We start from the raw sequence: 24,154 nt of genomic DNA, 5'->3' as shown, positions 1-24,154 counted from the left end.
CTTAGATTCCAAGCCTTTGATTGATGTACATGTTATAAACAAAAATTCTGTATTTGTCGCGATGGAGACCAGAAGAGCCATCATAAGCAATTTAATCAGCCCCAGGAGGACACCTCGAACATCATGGAGGCCTTAAATGTCAGCAAGGTCACAGTCTGTCAGTCAAAAATCGTTTAGCTAATGGGGAAAAACCTTAAAGATAACCCCAAGAGTAGAAAACCCACCAAAATGAACCCTGAATACTTCTTTGAGGTATTTAAGTTCAACCCAACGATGAAGATGTCAGTGTACGCCAAGATGAATAAGGTGCATTGGTCTACTGTGGACAAGGCCATCTGAAAGGCTGGAGAAAGGTCGCTTAAAAGAACTGAAAGGCCATTCCTCTGCCAACGTCAAAAATAACTCCGTCTTCAGCGATGTCAACAACTCTTGAATGAACTGAAGCACAACAGCAACTGTGTAATTTTTGTCTTTGATGAAAAGAAACTTAGCGTTGACCCCGTCTACAACAAGTAAAATGTGTGGTATACTTTGGAAAGGCTGCCAACAGTATCAGGGCAGTCACCTAGACCAAACATCCAGCCTTTGTGATGATGTTGGCGGTTGTGGCATCAACTGCCTCCAATACCTCCAATTTGGTTTCCTGCAGGTGACTACTTGACGGTGTTGAAGGAAAATGTGATCCCATAGATCACCAAGACCATGAAGAAGTCCAACAAGGTCACGTACGTATTTCCTCCAGAAGGGACTCCTTCTGTACTGCTAATATTGTACAAGAGTGGATGGGTAGCAACATGAACTTCTGGTCCTGGAACCTTTGGCCCCCTCACAGCCCAGATCTGAATCCAGTGGATTACTCCATTTGGTGGCAAATTGAGAAGAAGGCCTACAAAGTCCGCCACCCGTTGAACAATAATGGAGGATCATGAAAAAAGACTACATTGCTACTATGTGCAAGGGGTTTCAGAGGTGGTTGGGGGCTGTTATTGAGGCTGATGTTCGCCAGATTCATAATGAATGTGCATTGTTATAGTAAATTTTCTATATACAACATCATCTTGGTAAATTGAGTATTTTTATGACTACTTAGAGGCAGGTATCAGTACATCCGGTAAATGTGGTAACCCGTACTGAATACTGAGTCTTGGTTTAAAAAGTAATACTTACCTAAGTATTTCTAAGTGGTTTATACAGAAAATTATAAAAAAGCTTTCATCAGTTTCCCTTTAAAAAGTATTATTGTCATAAGATGATTAAATCTGTCATCTCCATTTTAGACGACGTCTTCTTTGTAATGAATTCCTAAGCTTCCAGTAATTTACTTTCTATAAAAGTAGACTTACTCATAAAATAAGTTTGACACAAAACAATAAGTATATATAAGATAAGATGTTTTTTAAATTACTGACACTTGTACTTAAGCACATTGTAGGTACTTTTAATTTACTTAAATACCTGAAAAAAAACAAAAAAAACAAAACTTTTAATTTCAATAAAATACTTGTACTTGATTTAATAAATAAATAAATGTACTTTGCTCCATACCTGGTATATGTCTATCTAACAAATAACAGATTTATTTTATATATTTTTTTTCTAAATTTATAATCTGATTTTAATAAAAATCAATGCCAAATGAAAGCTGAATAATTTTTTTATCATCATTTAATATAAACGCCTTTGTCGACAATAATAGCCTCAAATCCGCTTTGGAAACAGGAGTAGGTCTTGATGACAGTCTTTTTAAGATCTCTTGGTGCTTTGCTCAACTGCATCTCACACAAAAAGTCCATGGGGTTGAGGTCCAGTGAGCTTGAAAGCCAAATACTGGGTCCATCAAAGTAAAAAAAATAAAAATACGTATATGACAGCCATGGTAACGTTTTCCTTGCAGCGTGGCATGGAGGAGCGTCTTGCTTAACATACACTCTTTTTTAGTTCCTTCCTGACTCTACCGACAAATGACATGTCCAGGTTTAAAATGTTTGTAATCTTAACATTGTTTTGTCCGGCGGAGATCGCAACAAGGACACTCTGCATTTTTCACGCTTGTGGAACAAATACATTGTTGATCGATGCCATTTTTTTTACTGATGCCAAACACTTTTGGTTAGACAGCACAACAACAAACAACGTCCTATCTGCATATGCCTTCAATGTTCGTTGTTACACAACGGCCAAACACTGTGTTTAATAATACTTTTGTTTAGTTTAAGAGCTAGTGAGAGCAGTTCTTCTCTAGATATACCGCTATATTATTACAGTCCAACAAAGTCTACCCTAAAGTACACATTCATGACTACATTTTTTCCTTCTTTTCTCAAAGGAGAGATGTATGTATTAAATGACCCAATGTTTCATTTCTAAATTTAGTTATTGATAAAACATTGCTTTCTCTTCATGGTCTAGATTATGAAGTAGAGGCTATCTATAAAAAACATGGAAATAGAAAACATATTTTTTATTCCACCATTCAATTCTCAATTTTACTCAAACAAATACCATCTACACCTTATACGTAGCATTTAATAATAGATTGAATGGGAATGAGCAAACATATTTCTTTCACTTTTTACTTTTTCTCTCTCGTCTTTTCTCTTTTTCCCACCGGATCTGCATTTAAAACTCCGTATTTAAAAAAATTAATTATTTATTTCAATACATGTATTCTATAGGTATATAGGAAGACTATTCTATTTTTTTATATTTCATATTATACATTATATTTCTATATTTTTAATTTGTTTATAAAAATATCCCAAAAATTACTTATATCTACATACATGACTGCCCTGTTTTTGAGTTAGTATCTCCCTCCCACTACAAAAATATCTTTTTTACTGAGTACGATAAAAAATTGACTTTAGGAAAGCTTGATACCTAACAGCTTTATTTAAATCAAAATGAGTTACCGACTGGTACATTAAAATTTGAATTACAAAACTTCAATAAGACATAATTTATTAATGAAAAATATAATTTCAACAAAATTAATACTGAAAATATATGTGTGTTTGAGGTCTCTTAATCATTAATGTTGCCGTCCTCAGCAGGCAATTATGGCTTCAAGGCAGCAAAAAGCCTGACACCTACTGCAGATGTACTTCTCGGTCATGGCGTCTCAGTACTGGCTTTTTGTGGCTTTGAGGGCCTCGGAGTTTGGATGACGGTAACTGCTGGCCTTCCCCTCGAAATACACCTAAAACGTATAGTCAAAGCGGTTGGTATCGAGGTTGTGGTGGTTGGTGAAAAAGTATCAAAAAAGAGTTCAAAAGAACTCAAACTAGTCTTTTAACGGATAAGTTGGGTTTCTTTCATTGCTGGTGCCAAAATTGGCCTCTATAACCTCGCAAGACTCTTTCCAACCCTCATTTTTATTGTTCTCTGGACAAAATTATGTGAAACCCTGAGATCTCTTGAATGGACCCTGATGGACTTGAGAGAATTGGTTTAGGTTGTTTTATTTAACTCCTCCGGATCCAGTTTATCCTTCTTGATAGAGCTTTTTTTCATCTCCAACGTTTGGACTTATTGACGGCGTAGACGATGGTTCTAGAGATACCCAACTACTTGGAGTGCGTTAATAGAAATTTGTCAATCACGTTCAAGTGTCAATTTCACGACTAATACGTAAGGTACAGAGCTCAGGTTTGTTTTGTTGTGTGAGTAATTGTTTATGGCTTGTGAGTAATTGTTCATGTTTTTGAGTAATTGTTTATGTTTTTTGAGTAATTGTTTATGTTTTTTAAGTAATTGTGTATGTTTTAATATACCAAAATATGAATTAATTTCAACCACTCAACCTTAATTAATTATTGAGTTACTGAGTATTCAGATTCCTCAGGACCACCCTATACTTAGCAAAAAATTTCACTAGTTGAAGTGATAGTCGGCGAAGAATAAGGAGGAACATTATCTCTGATAAAACTGGGGAACTGCAAATAATTACAGACATATCAGATCCCTTAAGTTAAGGGTTAAGTTAGGTTAGTTTTTTTCTCCAATATCCCAATTTTTTCCATTTTTGAACACAACATCGATCTTTGAAAAATTAAATTTTAACCTTTACAGTTTTTAGTACGTAAATATACGATTTAATTTTTGTGCCATTTAACAGTAGATAATTTCTGTTTACATATATTATATTTTTTACGAACAGATATTACATGGAAATAAAATACATATGAAAAGATTCGTTATGTTTTTTTCTCAATTTATATCCTCCATACAAAGCATACAAAAATGTAACTCAAAATACATACATACAGATTAATTTTGTTTTTGTTGTCATTTGTTTTGCCTTAACGAGTCCCTCAATGTTGGGTTCTACTTTTGAAATGACGATCAATGAGGCGGTTTTGCGATTTGGTTTTGATCTCAATCAAGTTTTGAGACGAAGGGGTTCACTTTGTCTCAATTCCAAATTATATTGGAGTACGCGCCTTGTAGCTTGTGGTTAAGCTCGTTGTGACTGAACATGTCCGTGGGAAATAACAGCTTGCAGTAAAATGTCTCATCAGAAACAGCAACTTTCCGATCTTTTTTGTTTTTTTATTCCAAAAATTGTCTGACTGAAAAATTGAGAAAATGTACAAACCGAATTAACAAGTCACCTTTCGACAATCACTGAAGTGCAGTGTGGAACAGCAGTCCTTCGTAGTTGGATTTCATTTCCTAGCTTGTAATAGTCGAGTGTTGAGGGCGCTCGTTTTGACAAAATGTACAATTCTGATGGCCATCTCAGGTGAATCTTTGAACGGTTGTGTCATTGTCTTTGATGTGAGGGTTTCTTGATGTATGATGTAGTGCATCATGTGCTTGGGATTATTCTACTTCAGTATTAAAATTGGTTGAAATTGGTAAAATTTTACAGAAGTAGTTATTCTGTACGATTGATTAATATCCACCTAGCAACTCCATCATTCTCCACAGGTTAAGAAACACTGCCTTAAACTATACAAATAAGTTGCACAATATTTTTTATTGATACACCAAATGCTAATAAATATGAAATGTACAATTTTTGACTCACAGTATGATATTTGGTACGGTATAAGTGGCTTAAAAACAATTTTTCACCCCAGAATCCCATTTTTTTAAAGTTGAAAAGGTATGTAACACGTAAAAACCACCTCAAACTTTGCCAAAGTCAGTAGTTAATTAATTATCCCTTTCAGAAAAGGTTTTGCAGGGGGAGAAAAATATTAACTTAAAAAACGGGAGAACCTAATATACGTGAATATACATTCTTTAAAATGTTTAAGGTAATGAAATGCTTCTTTCCTCTCTTGAATGATGAATTATTTTTCCAGTTTATATTCGTTAGGAAAAAAAAAAGAGAAAAGAAAAACAGATTGAAAAATATTATTATTTTTTTACCTTTCTACCGTGGCTGACCATGAGAAAAATAAAAACTTCATATCTAATGAAGTTATAATTTATTTAATCCTGGGTTTTGTTTGTATATAGATTTGGTTAAAAAAAAGTAATAAAATGAAAGCAATATATTCAATATGTACTTTAGTTTTATTCATAGTTGTAAAAAATGTGACCTAAAATGAGTGCGATATTTTTTAGTAGCAACCTGAACAGTGTCTATTTTTATATTCCAAAGTCGTTATTAAAATTCCTGAAGAGAATTTTTTTTCATTTATTTTACTTTAATGACTCTCAAACGCCTGGATAAGTCATCAAATTTAATAATAAATTAATTTAATGACGGTGGGGAATTTTTAGTTATACTATAAGGTTCCTTAAATGAACTTGACTCATACTAAAGTAGGGGTTGTAAATATATAGGCTGGGGATCAGACTAGGGATTCAATAGAAAGATAAATATGCATTGTAAACAAAAAAATTATCAACTGAAAAAACAAAAGCATTAAAATAATAACTAATTTAACGACAGTAAGGAATTTGTTTATACTCTGCTATGGCTCATAAATATGAATTTATTTATGATTTTGGCCTGAAAACAACGTGGATCTGAATTCATGTAATTTTTATATCTGGTCTAGGGTCGATCGGGATTCCTGTGCCAAGTATCATTCGTCTGTGGACCCCTAAAGTAGTCCATTACCCGTACAATAGTAAAGCTGGATCCGCAAGATGTTTCTACCCCATCAAGTTCGTTCATTATAAGCCTTTAAATATTTATCTAATTTATCTTGACCACCCTGTATATTTGTACGTACAATGTATATTCTAAAGCACTTATCAGTCATCCCATCATATTTTTTTCCTCAAAATCAGTATTATTTTTAATAAGAGAACATATTTCAATTGATACAAGTATTAAGTAGTTAAGTGTAGTTGTGCTCATAAAAAGCGAAGAGTTACACTGAGGATTTCTTAAGGAGTTATCTTCTACCATGTCAATCGTTATATTTACCCATTTAACACACAAAGTATTGAAGCCAATAGCAGGATCCTGGGTAAACAAGCTTATTAACTATTAATTGAAACCCATAGAACATGTTCTAGTAAATGTATCCGTCCTAATAATTGATGGTGATCTAAAGGTGGTGGCTGAAGCCGCTGCTGACCCTCTGCATGTATCTGCAGCTCCTGGAGGCCCAGGACTTGTTGAAGGAGGTATTGAGGACGCGGATACTGTTTTGGTGTCTCGTGCATGCCTTACACTCCACGTGCATCTAGATGGAATAGTCTAGGCGGTCGAGGTCTGGGCTCTGCTGTGGCTAGAAGTCCTTTACCCAGAATTGCATGTTGGCCTGGATTTACTCTTGTTTTTTTTTTTTGCGGTGTGTGCAGGTGCTCCATCTTGTCGAAATATCCAGGGATAATTTTCAACGACGGGTTTGATCCATGGGAGAACTTTGGTGTACATAATTTTGACATACTCATCAGCCTTCAGCATGTATGCTAAACGGAACCACACAGGATACATGGTCTTCCTGTTGGATGCAACCAGTCTTAACATCATCACTAATTTGGGTTTGGTGGTGGTGACATATCGGTGCTTGGAGAGTGTCTGATGTTCTGCTAGATCTTCGACCGCATGAATACATTATAAATCGTCTTCTTCGAGGCCCCAGTTTGCTCCCTGATGGCCTTCTGGGACAATCCTGAGCGGAGGAGCGTTGTGATCTCAATCCTCTTCTCTGTGTGTTCATGGTAAGTACTTACGCAATGTTTTTCTTAGTAACCGACAGCTAACGATGTCTTCTACAACATTGGGCATCGGAACATTGTAATAAGTCACTCTTCACCTATCTAAATTTGCATAACAGAGATGTGTAAATAATAGGTTGACCTGGTATATTAATTAAGCAAAATTTGTATTTTAGCCTACGCCAAATTACTCCAGCCTATGCTGAGTACTAACACTAGTTTTAAATTAATTTGAATTTAAATTTAACATAACTCAAAAAAAGTCTTTAAGAATATCTTTTGAACTTCAATAAGTACTACAAATTAAATAAAAAACATTAATTTTTTATATATTATACAACCATTAATGAATGAATGTAACGAGTTCTCTTTAATAATGATTTTTGTTGGTGTCATTAGAGGCAAAACATTTTTTACTAGATTCTATCGCTAAAACTTTCTAATACAAACGATCAGAAGAAAAAGGTATAACACTAATATTTGTTTCGTTTGAAGATTTCATTAAGTTTTGTAAGGGATAACGCTTTGTACGTATGTATGTACATAAGTGAAAATTTGTTTGCAAAAGAGACATTAAATTCCACTTTGAGGAGAACTTTGTCTTATATTGGATTCTAATTTTAATTTTGTCTTATCAAAAGATGAAAAAAAAGAGTAAATAACTTGATAAATATTTAATAAAGAAAGAATGTTTAAAAAAAGAAAGAAAATATATACATATTTGCTTTAACATAGAGTTTTTTCTTGAAAAAAAATATTAAATAAATCTTTTTTGTTACACATATACCTCTATGTAATTTGTATTTAATAATGCTACTATATTTTTTTGCAAGGATTATATCATTTGAAGTGGATAACATCAAGGGCTTTCACCTTTTTTTATTATAAAAAAAAAAGACCCTTACTTAAGTGTATCATCCATTCTTCATGAGGAACTAGAGATGGGTTTTGGCAAGGTTAATAGAAATACAAGTTATACCATTACGTGTGTACGACTCATGTTTGACTTCCACCACGCTTTTAATATTGACGTCATAGTAGATGAGGGGTTGTGTGTTTTATCAAAATCTATTTTTCATGCCCAGCTGTCGGTGCAATACATCAGATTGAATATTCTAGCAAACCCGATTTCATGATGGTCTAACCTTGTATTTCTATTAACCTTTGGTTTTGGGTATATTTTTATGGAAATTGCAATCCTCTTCAAGGTTTTCTAGCCTCAGTTCTAAAATTATGGTAAAATTAAAATATATACATTCTTATAGCTTTAATTACAAAAAAAAACATTGCGGAATGAGGCACTAGTACACCTAAATTATTGATCGTTGATGGGTTGTACTGTGTTGGTCCTTATTTAATCTGTCTAGTTTAGTCCTAGGACAGGTCCTTAGGACTGTCAGTCCTTAACTGTCGATCCTTGGAATTGTTTCTAAAAATGTCGTTGGTTTACAGACATTTAAAGTACATATATAAGATATTTATTAAGAATATTGCACATATCCTGCAAAAAATATTCTTCTTTTTTATTATTATGCAATATAATACGGACATATTATCTTTAAAGTTTCTTATATAATTTATACAAGTATAATTATTTAATAGAATAATTTAAAAAATGAAAAAAAAAAAAACCTCAATGACGTCACGAGGGACCGATTTTATAATCTCTAAAGATAGACAAATAGACGACAAGGAGAATGAATTGGATGCACCTTGATTGATTTTGAAGCTCGGTTGGGGTGTCGTTCTTTTTTATTTTACAAAAATGTTTTATAGTATTTATTGCTCAAATGCCATTCAAAAGAAAAAAAAAAAAAAAAGAAGAAGGAAATCAGGGTATCAATGTAGTTATTGCTTACTCAAGTTCGAAGGTATTTAGAATTTGAGGGACTCTAAAAAAAAGCCCTCATGCCTTGACAAGTCTAAGATTTTATACATGTTGTTTCTTTGATGGAATAGACATCCTGACCAGAAATTATCATAATCGGTGATGTTGATGGTTGAAGGATGTGTATACTTGACATAAAATGCCCCACATATACGATAAATATCCGGATAAAAAAGGTATCTGAAAAAAATCGTATAATGAATATTTCATGGAATTAAAAGATTTTTATTCATTTTTGTATAATTAAAACATAAGTTATAAAAATATATATTCATTTCGTACGACTATTTTAATAAAATACCCGCTTTCATTTAATCACTGTTAACCTTGTAATTCATTACAATTATATTATATTATGGCAAGCAAAAGAAGAAGAGTGTTTTGTCTCTATTTTGTGCTAATGATATAAAGAAGAATATATAAATAGTTGAAAAGAAAGAAATAGAATGCGTGCCATGTTCTATGTACAGTATATAAAAGTAACTTTTCATATTTTGAAAGATTTTTTTTTTTTTCCGAAAAATGATAAATATGTCTTTCAAATAATGATGATGAATCATGAACAACCCTTTTATATGATATTATAAAGAGTTAAAAAGAAAAAGATGCCTCTGTACAGGGTCGATCTTAGCAAATCAAGCTGAGACAGTTGGAAAGAGCAAAGAAGATTCTAAATGTTCTCAAGGCCCACAAAAATTCGGGCAAAATTTTGTTCTTTTCTGTTGAAAATGTTTTCACCATTGATGCCACTCTGAATGAGCAGAACAGCCGCTATATCACAACCGAACATCCAAACATTTTCTCTACTTCAGTAAAACATATCTTCAGAACAAAAATCCATTTGGAACCATGGTCTTGGGGTTTGTGAAGTCTGCCTCCTTTTTTTTTGTGGAGAGGAAGGAGTGGCTCAATGCAGATGCTTACATCGAATTTCTGGATAAGAAAGTGCTACCTTGTGGAAAATAAGAGTTCGGAGACATTTTTGTTCTCACTGAAGACAGAGGTATGTGTCATCGTGCAGCTAAGCCCCAGGCCTTCCTGAGGGACAACTTTGCAAACTTTTGGGAGCTCAAAATGTGGCTGCCCTCCTCTTCAGACAGAAATCCTTTGGATTATTCTATCTAGGCGCGTCTGGAGTAGAGGGTATGTACTACTCATCACAGGAGTATCCACAGTCCAGTCTCTAGAGGTATCCATAATAAGGGAGTAGACCAAGCTCGAGTCTGTTACATATTGGATAAAAGTTGGGCTGAGTACTATTTTCTGGTGATTGACTGAAATAAATCTCCACTCAAAACCTCTCGTTTTTTTATATTGAAAATAATAACCTCAAGATAAGATCATCCCTGTATACTCAACTATTACTTTGACTATACCTGTTTTTTATACTCACCACAATTTAGACTTTTTAACCATTTCCAATTACATACAGTAAAGTATATCTTAGTTTGGTAAAACTTTCATTATTTTTTATGCACGAGAATATATTTTTTTAATCTTTATTAAGGCCTATTTAAAGTATTAAAGATTGATGGATTATGACGTCACTGACTGCTATCGAGGATGACGTGATTTAGCCAAAATAGCTGTATACGTCCGATCGGAACACAACAAGAGGGGATATCAAAATTTTGGAAGTGCTACATCTAAAAAGGATTATTTTTTCACTGATAACAATTGTCATGTCTAACTTAAATAATAAAACGTACTTTTTACGTACATTATTACTACATAGGAACTAGTGCTGTGTCGTTCCCGAAGAATATGTTCTTTTGAAAGAATCTTTTTAGTGAAAGTATTAAACTGACTCAGTTGCATGAGTGATTCGTTCGTTCATACCGTAAGTTTCCCATATATAGAATATATCACTTAACGTCAATCAAAGTATGTCTATCAACTTTGACTTTTTTGTTAAGTTGTCAAATATTGCACAGTAGTTCATTAGATTGATACTTTAAGTGTACTCTAATTTGCGCACACGAACGACTCCAAAGTCACCTACTCACCAACTGAACTGTCTAACAAAAGAAAAACTGATTCACCAAAAGAACTGAATTATCATAAGAACGAATCATCAAAAGAACTGAATCTTTAAAAGAACGAATCATCAAAATTACTGAATCTTTCAAAGAACTGAATCATAAAAAGAACTGTTTCACAAAAAGAAAATCTAGCAATATCAAAAATATACCGCAGTCTAGATGTTGTACATGTAAAGTGCTGAGCCTCAAGATAGCTTAAACTCCAACACCTTCATGCTCTTCAGGGTAAATGAACTCTTTTAATATGCTATATTTCACCCTGGCCGACGGATTGTGCAGGTAAATAGCTGGGCCCCAAGGCAGGTTAAATCCCCCCACCTCCTTGAGCATCAAGGGCCTCTTTTAATATCCAAGAACCATCCAGGGATAGTGCAGGGGAAGTGCTGGGTACCAAGGTAGGTTCAAATTGATATCTTAGAACTGATTTAGTGATGGAATCTTTTAAATTAACTGATTCAAGTGATTCAGTTAACTAAAAAGAGTCACAATTCCCAGCATTAATAGGAACTAACTTTCTAATAAAGAGTATAATTACTATAATAAAATAATGCATTTATTTAATGCACTAATAATGATAATAAAAAGCTAAATGAGATACTTTAATCTGCTAGAAAAGAAAATGTTTCTTCCTTTTTTACTTCTTATCTCGGATATGGAAGGGGATAAATGAGAATGCAAGGAATGTTTTAGGACTCATTATTAAATTCTTTTTTGTGTCTATAAAAATAAATATATTGTTATACTTTGGCAATAGATCTCTTCTTATCTATAAATTATTTTATCTTATCTATATATATGATGTGTCAAAACGAGATACAAGTTTTACAAGCACATTATACAAGTTATGAAAAAATAATTAGTTGGGAATAAGTAATTTTGTATCTTTCGCTACATTTCAATACTTTATAAGAAGTGTTACAATGATCTGATTTAAGCCAAATATGACCCGTTCTGTTTTCCGCCAACTTTTTAATGTCTTTTTCGTAGAAGGCCTAGTCCCAATATGTAAAAAACTCGGTAAATCTTTTTTCACAGGCCTCTATTGAGGTCAAATTTGTACCGACAAGTGTGTTAGCTATAGAATGGAATAGGTGGTAGTCACTTGGTGCTAGGTACGGAATGTAGGGTAGATGCATAAAAACTTCCCATCTGAGCTCCTGAGGGCTTCTGGCGCGTCATCTAAGATGTGTGTGGCCTAGCGTATTCTTATAAAATACGAATCCTCTCCCATTTGAGTTTCTTTTTGTATCCAGCTTTTTAAAAATGGTTCAAAACGATTTTATGTTCGATGTTCAGTACCTGGGCGATGCTACGACTGCTAGCATGTAGGTATATCTTAATATTTTTATAATTTTAAAGACATTTTCGACGACAGGCCTGCTAGTGTGTGTCTCATTATTCACCTCCCCTACACTAGAAAGAAATCGCTCGAAACACTGTTGTACAATACGAACCGAAATATTATTGGCCCGGAATAGATCGCAAATTTTCTTGGGTGCTTGAAAAATTACCTATGTTTTATTTTATATCAAGAAAAAACAATATTTCATCAGAAGAATCAATTAAATAAACGATGTGTATGTAGTAAGTGGAAAAAAGAAGATTGGAAATAATTTTTGAAGAACACCACATATATTGTTGACATAACCATATATTAAGTTTATATTATCCCCATTTGACCCCATATTAAAAAAAGTAATTTTTGTGGAAATAGAATTTAGATAGAAAACAATCCTTATAGCTTCTAACCCTTAAGTATTTAATGTATTCAATTCGTCTATATAAAAAGTTATTCCTTAGTTTTTTTCTTTTAGTTCCAAGAAATTTAATTGTGGTGATTTTTTCCTTTAATATTTTTATTAAAGAATACAAGTGCAAAAACATACAATTATTACGTTTGACAGCCCATATTATGGGCTACATTTAAGTGTTTAAAATTTATTTTCAGAATATTAGAAACTGAAGAGCTAGGAGCAGAAAACTAAAATAAACACTTGACCCCTATCCAAGGATATATGAATACTGAAGCAATCATAATTTACACATAATATAAATACATATGTGTATCAAATAACTATTAAATCCAGTTCTAGGATGTTACGCCCGGGCATTTTAGCCCTGGGAGTTCTGCCCTTGGAAGTTTCGTACTGCAGAAGTTTTGCCCTACGAAAGTTTCATCCTCATACATATATTAAAGTATAAATGTATCCTCCCCATTTAATTTAAGGTTTAACATGAGTATCACCCCAACTTGAAGTAATTGTAATGCATTTTTGCATTCATTAGTAAAAAATGAGCCCATTAAATTTAAATATATAAGATATATTTTTAATTTGAGTATATCAAACATGAATATTACACCTTTTTATAGTGAGTTCAAACCTACTTCCTTATAAACTATTGTACTTATGATGAGAGAAAAGAAGAAGAAACTCTATAAACAAACAAAAAATTAGATGAACTCTTAATTTATTATATTGCCAAGAAGCTCACTGATGGGAGTCCTTTCGGGAAGGATCCCTACCAATAATGAGCATAACAGATCTGGCACCAGAAATCGCATCATGAACTTCTTAGTGAACCAACAGATCACCATCAGTGAATATATCAATTACTCAGACTGGTCCACAGTGCCTCTACAACGATCCAGTTGAACAATTTCTAGGCGTTAAAGCTGAAGCAGGGCTTCTTGGGGCTATTAGGAAGCACTAGTCCAGCAAGTCCTTGTACCTCCTTTAGTCGCTCAAGCAGGCTGCACCTCTTTTAGAAACAGAAGATTTACTCATCCAATTTAATTTAAACATTTCAAGTCAAAAAGTTATTAATAAACAATAAATTATTACAAATACTCACAGTATATATTAAAAAGTGTAACAACTTCTTGAATAAAAGACTAAGAACATGTAAAATTAAAGTCCTCCATGTAGCAACACTTAATATGTTCCAAGGTAAACTATATATAAGGTGTGTTGATAAGAGATTTCTTTGCATTTGTTTAAAATTCTACTGGCTATTTTGATGACGTCACAGAGGAGGAAATTCAAATTTTATTAATACTCTATTATTGTAAATTTTTACTATCTGACGATTGCGGTACTAAAATGATTTAAAATATATTAAAAGTTGTTTTTAAGCATAAAAAAAAGTTCAGAACGTACATTTTCAACTAAATATAGTATAGCGAAGAAATCAAGAATAAGTAGATATTTTGCACTAAATACATTTGAAAAACATAAACTGATAATAATAATTTAATTTGTCATTTATCTTGAATATTATAAAAATAGAGTTCAATCATCAATCTTACTAACATAACTCAATATAATGTCTTAAATAACCCTCTCTGACCTAGTGATTTTGATTCTTCTCTCAAGATATATATTAATAATACTAGGGAAATCAAGTTTTCAAAAGCATACCCACTTTTATATAGCATGGAATAGTTAGTAATATAGAACAATAATAAGTTTCTACTCGCTTGACAAGAATTACAATAATAAAATAGCATTTGCAAGTCCAAAATAAAACCGAATAAATAAAATAATCGTAATATAATTTTGGTACATTGTCTATTCTACCAAATAACTTAGCAATTTATTTATTTTTATAAATATTCCATATTTTCGAGAGAGTAATATCCCAATATGCTAACAAGTAATTTAGCTGTTTAGAAGATGATTCCTGAGTCAACAACTTTAAAAATTGCAACGACATTCAAATATTCCAATAAGATCTACAGAAGTTAAGGAGTCACTTATATTTTTTAAGACATAATCACTTAATAGTTCCTCAATAACTATTTATAAGCAAAAGAATATGCGTTGCAGACTACACTATCAAAAAAAAAAAGTGGCCATTATTTTTAAAGTCAAGAATAAGCTTCCACTTGTTTTCCAATTACAAGAGGGACTCAAAAGTAATAAAGAAATCACTAATAGGGGGTGAGGCTTAAAGTGTCCAGGTTATATAATAATCAATATAGACCATACATTTCTGCATTAAATGTAAAGGACACTTATCAATGAAATACATTCTTTAGAATAGAAGACGAGGCAGAGTTGACTTAAGGAGAAAATTCAATTAGGGAACAGTGGATGGAGAATGATAACTATCCATGTTCCTCATTGGATCTTTCCGTCGATTATTCTATCGTTTTATGGAACTCCATAGTTATTATATGTAGAAGTACACGATGATCTCGTAAAAGATCTGGAAGAATTTATGTATTCTTGAGCATAGAAGCAATGATTCACGAAGTCAGAAGTCACTATCATATACCCTGATTCAGGATTATTCCATTAAATAAGATGATATCCACCGAGTGAGGCACAAAGACTAAGAGGCGAGATCCCTTTGACATGAAGTTGGAGAAAAGGTCATAAGACGTATTGGATATCCAAATGGAAAAAATATAAATTCCTAGGATCGGAAAGGATAGGTGGAAGCGGATGAATATATCCGAATACTTCGTACGAAAGATCCATCCAAACCACTATGAATTAAATATATTTCAATGCTAAAGTACACAAGTAAAAAAAACAGTTCGAATTCATTATAATAAGAAACAACATTTATTTAATATTAATTACTACAAAATACCCTAATTTCATTATTAATTACAAAGGATTTCAAGTAAAGGAAGACCATAAATTGTATGCCATAATTTATTATTTAATTACAAAAGACTTAATGTAAAAGAAAGCCTTAAATTATATGCTATAATATATGTATGAGGGCGAAACTTCCCAGGACTAAACTGTATAGGGCGTAACTTCCGGTTACCATTAAATATTGACCTCTACGGAAAAGGGTTCATTCTTTTGTTCGGATTTATCAGAACCCTACAGTCCTCTATAGCGATGGGTCAGTATCATATCATAGAGACTAGAAAAAGCGAATCCAATTATTTCAATAAATGATCCCTTTTCCAAACGTTATTCTATAGATTTTCTCTAAAATATGTAATAATTACTTAAAATTAGGCCCTTCTATTCGTGGTTCTGGGGATTAACTCCCTTTTCCACCAAGTTTGTTCCAAAACTTTTAGGGTAATGCTAGCTTACAATCGATGACCATTTGTTCAAGATTAGGAATTCTACGAGTATTAAAAACATAAATAAAAGGGTTTGGAGACTGCGCCAAATAAAATAATATTGCTGAGAATTTTGAAAAGTTACCTTGGTCGTCTAAAATCTGGAGTACTACCCGAAGAAAAAAAATCAAAGATAAAAAATATTTCGATATTTGAAAGTCGATTAGGGGCCCCTCTGTATGATGGACCCGGTAAAAATTCAAAAATTATTCCCCAAACTACGCCAGTCTTAGCAAATTATAAAATTGTGAACATTGAGTAGACTAAATAAGCTTCTACTTAAATGTACGAATCATCTGTAGAGATTCAGTTCTTTTGGTAAATCAATTCTTTATGTGAATCAGTTTTTAAGGTGAATAAGTTCTTTCTGGTAAATCAGTTATTTTGTTGATGCAGCTCTTTTACCGATTTGCATTCTATGTAGCCGTTCGTATGTAGCGCATTTAAAGTAGTAAACTCAATAAACTACCGTGTGTGACACAAATATATGTACTTTCACTTGAATGTTTTCTTAACTGAACAAAATATTCAAAGTGGATAGGAATATTTGAGTGGTTGAGTAGTTAATTTTATATATATTGGAAATTTTCTGTACAAAACGAAGGAATCACTCTTGTAACTGACCTAGTTTCGTACATTTATAAAAAGAGCCGGCAGAAGAATAAATACTATGTAATAGCGGAGAAGAGACTCCATTAAAAGTTTTAACAACTTTTAATTAATGAGGTTTTTATTATAACCCTGTAATTCAAGAAGTAAATATAAATAGTCTTACAGAATGGTGTCTGTTCAATCTATCCAGTTATAAAAAGGGGAGGAGATAATGGCTCTATTATCATCCTGTAATTGAGTGATGAATGTAAGAACGTTCATTACAACTGGTTTAGAGCTTTTATTTAGTTTATGAAACTTTATTTTTGCCACTGATACCAACACTGGTCTTTAACAAATAATCTATAAGTTTGTTTTTCTTTCATTATTACTAGAGTAGGTTTGCCCGGCATTGCCTGTGACATAAAAAATTAAAATATTTTCTTAAATCTTGTGCCTAGTATAAATGAAAAATAAAGAATTATTCTTGCTGCATGATGTTATGTATCTTTGCACACGTTTTTAAAATGAAATTGATTAAAAGTAGACTTTCGATTTGTGATACATCGCTCAATTGCTCACTACGACCTTTTTTGGTGGAAAACTGCTCATTTTGCTTTTTGTTGTGTGAAAATTTCTCATTTTTCTGAATTGTTATGATATAAATAGATGAAATTTTGGGTCCAGTTAGGTTACGCAACAGCTTTTGAGGATTATTTCATAATATTTTTTGAAGCAGAATTCGCCTCTTAAAACGCTATTTATTATGCTCTATTTTTGAAGGTAAATATATGTATATGATGCAACTAGGGTTATGATTACAAGATAGGATATGTAATTGAGCAAGATTCTGACAAAAGGCAATTAGAGGAAGGATAAATTTGGCGCCAAATTGACTGTTGAATAATCCCCTTTGAATCTTACAACAAAGGATAAATACTTTTGCGTCTAATTGCGAATTAATTATGTGCCGTTTATGCATAAAGTTGGATACATAATCAGTGATGATGATGCAATGCCTCCATCCAACAAGTCTCCAAAAGATCACACTATCAACTTCAAATTTGCTTCAACTACTAATGTGGACGATAAACGGTGTTTATCTAGTTTTAGTACTAATCGAAGGCAAAAATTAACAGATGAAAATCTTTTTAAAACTTGATTTGTCGACAAAATATATATTTATTTAGGAATAAATTATGATGGAATCGCCATAGCTCATGTACAGCACGCTCGGCAATTATTCCCTTAAGCTTGATGTGTGTACGTTTGCGCCCCGTTGATTCCTAGAAAACGAAATATGCTTTATGTATATGGATTTCACCAAATGATTCCTAGGATAGATGGAGTAACTGTAATACTAATGTTTACTTATACTTAATCAGTGCAACTCCATCTAACCAATTAAATGAACATTATGATTTATATAAAACAACACCAAATAGTTTATATTATCCTTATAAAAGTGTATTTTTCTTTAAATACATATTGTTTCATTTTAATATTTTGGGTATTCGTTTTTCCTATTTTAACACTCCTATTTTTGCTCATGTTGGCCGAAAAAATAGCTCAAAAATCCTAAGTCTAATTATAAAGTTAAGAGAAGAAAAAATATTCAAGTTGAACTATCAATCGCTCCTCTATCAAAAATCATTTGTCTTATTCTCTCTTCTCTAAACCTTATAATTTACTTTAAAAAAAGTGTGCAAAGATAAATATTATTATTCAACGAGAATTATTATTTGAATATGACAGTCTGGATTTTTTGTTTTATATGAAGAAATTGTTTGTTCCACAAAAATTCAATTTTATAAAAATACTATTTTTAAACTACGTCAAAAAAATGGTTATAAGGAGCATTTTTTTAGCCTTATCACCAGAAATGAAAGATTTTCTGCAAAATCTATTTATTAGTTAGGCTGTGATTCCTTAAAAATACAACTACACACATACATTCACATTTAATATTTGTATACGAGTACATCAACGGAAATTTTTGTGACCTTATGCAGCTTAATTACAAAGACTTCAATCGAAATTCTTTTTTTGTCTGTTCGACAGGTCACATATGTATGTTGGTTTCGTTTTCCATTATATATTTAATTTATTGAGCTAATTATTTTTTGCACAAGTTGAAACATGAACAAACGAACAAAGATTGGATTAAAATCTTTTAATTATGATATTTTTGATAAAGATAAATTCTAAATCAATTGAATGTTCGATATGATAATAGCGTAATCCGAGCCTTCTTTTTTATGCATATTCTATTTATTTAAAAAAATAATAGTTCGATCACTCATAAATATATATTATCTTCAATTTTACATTACAAATAAGTAAGATATATCAATAAAAAAGTTTGATGAATTTACTGTTATCTCAATCATAATTTAGGACCACAGTCCATTCCAGACATGGTCGTTTTCAGAGGAGAATTTTAATTAGACTTTGTTATCGATAAAAGAAACTTTACTATATATACTAGGAGGAAAATTTTTTAATAAAATATATTGACCTATTAAAAAAAGTTAATTTAAAAAAATAATAATTAAAAAAGGGCGTTTGAGAAAATATAATTATATTAAGATATTTTTATTACTGAAAAAATAAAAAAGAAACAATTCCAAGGGTTTTTTATTTGTCTGTAAGTCACAGTAATTAAATATATCCTTTTCATTGAAACAAGATTTGTATATGCAAAGGAAACATCGCCTTGGAAGACAAATGAGTTTATTTGAAGCACTAGGAATATTTATATTATCTGCAAATTTTACATTAATTTCTAATCTGAATTTAAATTTTATGCAATATCATTCAATTCCGAGAAAATGCAATTTATATCTATACTAACTTATAAAAACTTTAATGTTTACTTATTTATTTTTGCACTCATTATTAACTTTTTTAATAAAATATTATTCAATCAGAAGTAACTTTAATCTAAACCAATCAATGCGTTAAGTACTATAATGATTATTATTGGACATATAAGTTAAAGTATTGTACATAGATTGAATTTCTATCTTAAATTGAATTCCTGATTGAATCTGAACATTGATTAGGTCGGGGGGAAATGTAATTTAGTATTTATTTTTTTACAATATTTTGTTTACTAATTATGACTTGCTCATTATTGGTGAAATCAGATAATATGATAATGTGTATACTACAAACGTTTTTTGTACAGTATTGCGCTTGTCCTGTTCAGTCGTGAATTATCATGCGTCGAGTATGGAGTTGTTAAAGGAAGAAATTTGCAATAATTAAAATTTTTACTACCTGAAATGACAAAATGGGTCATTTCTGAAGCGGATAGTGACTGCCGATGAAAAATGGATCACTTGCGTAAATATAAAGTGACAAAAATTGTGTTCAAAAGCCAAGAAAAAGGCTTAGATAGTGGCCAAGCCAGAATTGACTGTCAAGAAGGTGATGCTGTGTGTTTGGTAGGATTGGCATAGAATAGTCTATTATGAGCTGCTCCCCTATGGCAAAATGCTCAATTCTGCTCTCTACTAAGAACAATTTGATCGTTTGAAGAGAAATATAGATCCAGTGAAAAATTGAACTGGTTGTGAAAAAATTAGGTAAACAAAAATGGTCTCCACCTCTGAACTGGAAAGAGTTTCCAAATTTACCATTTAAATATTGCACGTGTTACGTTAGGCTGTCAATTGAGTAGAGTGGTATTATTTGCGATATTTAAAATAATTGTTACCCCTAATGTAAGCTTATATATTTTCAATTTTTGATGTCCTATTATAATGATATCCAATTGAAAATATTGATAATAAACGAATTTTTATCCTTAGCGATAGGCCGCGAGCTAAATTTTGCTCCTCGAGTATTTCTGACTTCTTGAAAAAACAACAACTTCAACTACTACAAATTCTACTCTCTATTCGCCTAAATAGTCTTTATTCACCCAAACACTTTTTGCTCACAAACAAACTTGTCACTCAGAGAATATGTAATATTAAAAAAAAAAAATATATCAAAAACTTGTCATTTAAAATATTTTTCGTAATTTTTGTTCCGGAGATAAATTTAAAATTTAGTTGAACTCATTTGAATTGTGTTCATATTTTAATTAAACAGTTAATATAATCATCAACACATAAATTCTTTACTTAGTCCGATTAACATCAAAATATTTTAAGTGGCACTTAAAATAAGGTTTAATATTATGCGTTGATTTCTATATATTACATCATTCCCAAACATTTGCCAATAAAAATAGTTATATGGGTAACTCTAACTAAATATTTTACAAAGCTTTATATGCTTATACGGAATTACTAGTGTTGTGTCGACTCGAACAATTATCGAATAGGTCCGACTGGACTTGAATTGATGGTTTTTCGATTGGACTCAAATAATGTATCAATTTTTAAATTTAAAAAACAAAAACAAGTCAACTTTATATTTTTTGAGTTTGGTTTGATTTTAATCCCTAACCTCATAAAATGTATCGAATTACGTGGTGCCTAAGTAATTTTCTAATGAATCAAAATTTGTTTAATGAGGTTTTCTAAAAAAACCAGACTTTACCTACATTTATAAGGTTTTGTATTGCACGATCTCAGCGTTACTAAAAAAACATAAGCTCATTGGTGCTCATAAAGAAAAAAAAATGGACAGGGGACAGTTGTAGTTATTTATTATTTTCCTTTTCTAACTTACTGATTCACATCCATCCTTAACGACCTGACTCAGTTGACTTATGTAAAGAAACCCAGTTAAAGTAAACATTATATTATCAGTAATTAATTATTTTCAATCAAATCCAATGAAAGATACCATGAAATATTATGATAACTGAGCATTTATGTGAATCAATTATTTGCCATGCTCAGTCAGCCAATCCAGCACATGCCCAAACATCGTAAATAGTCTTTGAAAATTGCTGGTTACTTCAGATTGCTCAAATATTTTTTTATGTACATATATTTGACTAAAATTTTTGCTAATTGAGCTCGTTGCCAAGACAGGCTTTGACTTATAGCATCAAAATTATTCGCAAATATTTTTGCCTCTTTTAATTTGGCATTTAAAAAAGAAACAATAACATTAAGTGACCCCCCTCCCCCCAAAAAAAAAATCTTTGTCATACCGATCCCCCAAAATAAAACTCATGCGCTTGATGACGTAGCTATTTTTAATTTGCTCCCTCCCCCCTATTGCAAATACATTCTTACCCAGCTGGTTACGTATCTATGTGCCTGCTGGACAGACTGTGTACACACAATAATAATATATCAGAGATCAACTATTTTTTATCCTTATAGGGTTCTATCATAAAGAAAGAAATACATAAAGGCTACAAGATACCTTAATGATTGATCAAAATATCAGCTAACAAAAGGTGTATATTATGATGTTACATTTGCTTATTTTTCTTATATTAATAATCGGCATTTGCAACAGGATAAATTGTATGAAACTTTGATTTACTCTGATTGTGTAATACAAAGTTAAACAATCAAATTCTTTCTTTTAGCTGATGTTAAAATTATAATAAACAGAGATAAAATATATTACAGACTGATTTTAATATTATACAGCCTTACAATTCAGAACGGCAAACCGAAATATAATTTCAAATAATAAATTATTTGGGAAAAATTTCAAAAATCCACAGCTTTTCACAAAAAAAGAAATTTATTGGAATAAAAATTCAAAGCTCCACAGCTGTTAATAACAAATTAAATTTCAAATATTTAAAATTAAAAAAAAAAATCAGATATCAGATATACGAAAAATTAATTTTTTTCTAAAATTTTATGACAAAAAATTTCAAATATTTCTAGTAAAAAGGAAGCATTATTTATTTGGGGGTGGGGCTACACCCCTCCACCCTTGATCATTGTTATATAGGGAGTGGAATTCGTGTTGATTTCCTTACTCTCAGTACTGCTTGCAGCTGATATTATAACATGTTGTGGCAGCTAAGCTGCTCTCTTCCCAATCATTCAAGGTCCTACAGTGTTATTTTTCGGTTTCTTTTATCCGACAAAAAACATATTTTATGAGTAACTGTATACTTATATATGTACCATAAATTGTATTTTAGTAACAGCACACCCAGGAATTAATATCGCGAGTCCCAGCAGAAAATGTATATTTTTCATAACTTTAATTTTTAACTCTTTTTAAAATAAAATTTACTGAATATGATTAATTGCTAAATTTTACCATTAAAAAATGTTTTTCATGTATGTCATCCAATAAATTTTACTACTAATTTCAAGTTTTATCTAAATTCTTATTTAAATAGAATATATACTTAAAAAAATTAATGCATATAATGAAAGAAAGAATATTTTAGGAAACTTAAGTTACCGCAAATCAATCATTTAACTTTTGATAAAAGTACATTTGGCGAGAGAAAGCTAATTAATGAAGTTAAACGTGTATATATATATATATATATATATAAACCTCTGTTTTATATATATAACACTTCATTTTTAATTCTTCATAAACAAAAGATTAGTTAGCAAGGTTGTGCCTATATCCGACTAAAGGTTCTAGCGGTTCAAAAACCGGAACAGCTTTTTGAATCGCTGGAACCGAAACTAACAAAGTCGAACCAAAACCGGAATCGAGACTGCAATATATTGCTTATCAGTTCAGTTCTAGTGCTTCTTTTCATTTGTTCTATTTTTAGGTATATTTAAAACCTTTTAATATTACATCTAAATATTTTTTTAAATGAAACATTTTATTACCTTTATTATATCGTGTGACCTTTCCCCCAAAAGGAAACTGAAAAAAGGTCTGAAATAATATTTGAGTTAGCCAAATAAGTGTTTTCCGAAATTTACGATACCAAAGCCCCCTACACAAATAAATTTGTTAGCTGAGGCACCCGTTATACAAAACATGTGTACTATGTATTTGTAGACTAAAAGCCATCCTCAATTCTCCATCTTCCAGCGCCCTCCCCCTATCCTCCCCTCACGATTCCCAATTTGAATTTTTTTAATATTAAATTAGTCATATTTTTATTTATATAGATATTATTATGTCTTTATATCAATTATGTGAATCGATTGTGAAGAAAATTAGTGGATACATACATTTATTTAACTGGTTGAAAAAGTACCCACAATTGACGTTATTATATTTATAAATAAATTTTTTGTAACATTTGATATTTTTTTCAAGTCAGTATAACAATTAAATTCTTTTCCAGCTTCATTGTGGCTGTGGACTACTATCAAGACAAGTTTGGGGGTACAATAATATTCGATCTCTCCGTCACGTATATCCTGACATCCTTCATTGCAGTCATTCTTAATAACATGTTGGTTGAGAGTGTATCAGTTCATTTTCGAATAACATCAGGTGAGTTCTTTCATAGTTTGGATTAACAAAGTGTGGCCATAGTTAATGCATGAAAAT

General features: G+C 31.5%; 1 protein-coding gene and 1 long non-coding RNA gene across 3 annotated transcripts in view; one reads left to right on the top strand and one right to left on the bottom strand.

Moving 5' to 3' along the window:
• Positions 1 to 24,154, top strand: part of Ent3 (equilibrative nucleoside transporter 3) — a 143,489-nt gene that overhangs the window by 20,354 nt on the left and 98,981 nt on the right. For both annotated transcript variants that reach the window (XM_040717088.2, XM_040717096.2), the window contains exon 3: positions 23,946 to 24,097. In XM_040717088.2, the coding sequence (XP_040573022.1) occupies positions 23,946 to 24,097 (152 nt within the window). The remainder of the gene's footprint in view (positions 1 to 23,945; positions 24,098 to 24,154) is intronic.
• LOC121122097 (uncharacterized) lies at positions 13,368 to 14,485 on the bottom strand. The gene is made up of 5 exons (XR_005865697.2): positions 14,220 to 14,485; positions 14,140 to 14,157; positions 13,915 to 14,071; positions 13,555 to 13,821; positions 13,368 to 13,495 (listed from the first exon to the last, which is right to left on the bottom strand). It is a non-coding gene; the product is annotated as an uncharacterized lncRNA (long non-coding RNA).

Source organism: Lepeophtheirus salmonis, chromosome 1 (assembly GCF_016086655.4).
Source record: "Lepeophtheirus salmonis chromosome 1, UVic_Lsal_1.4, whole genome shotgun sequence".
Taxonomy (NCBI): Eukaryota; Metazoa; Arthropoda; class Copepoda; order Siphonostomatoida; family Caligidae; genus Lepeophtheirus; species Lepeophtheirus salmonis.
The sequence above is the reverse complement of the archived record's forward strand: the minus strand, read 5'-3'. Positions and strand labels throughout refer to the sequence as shown.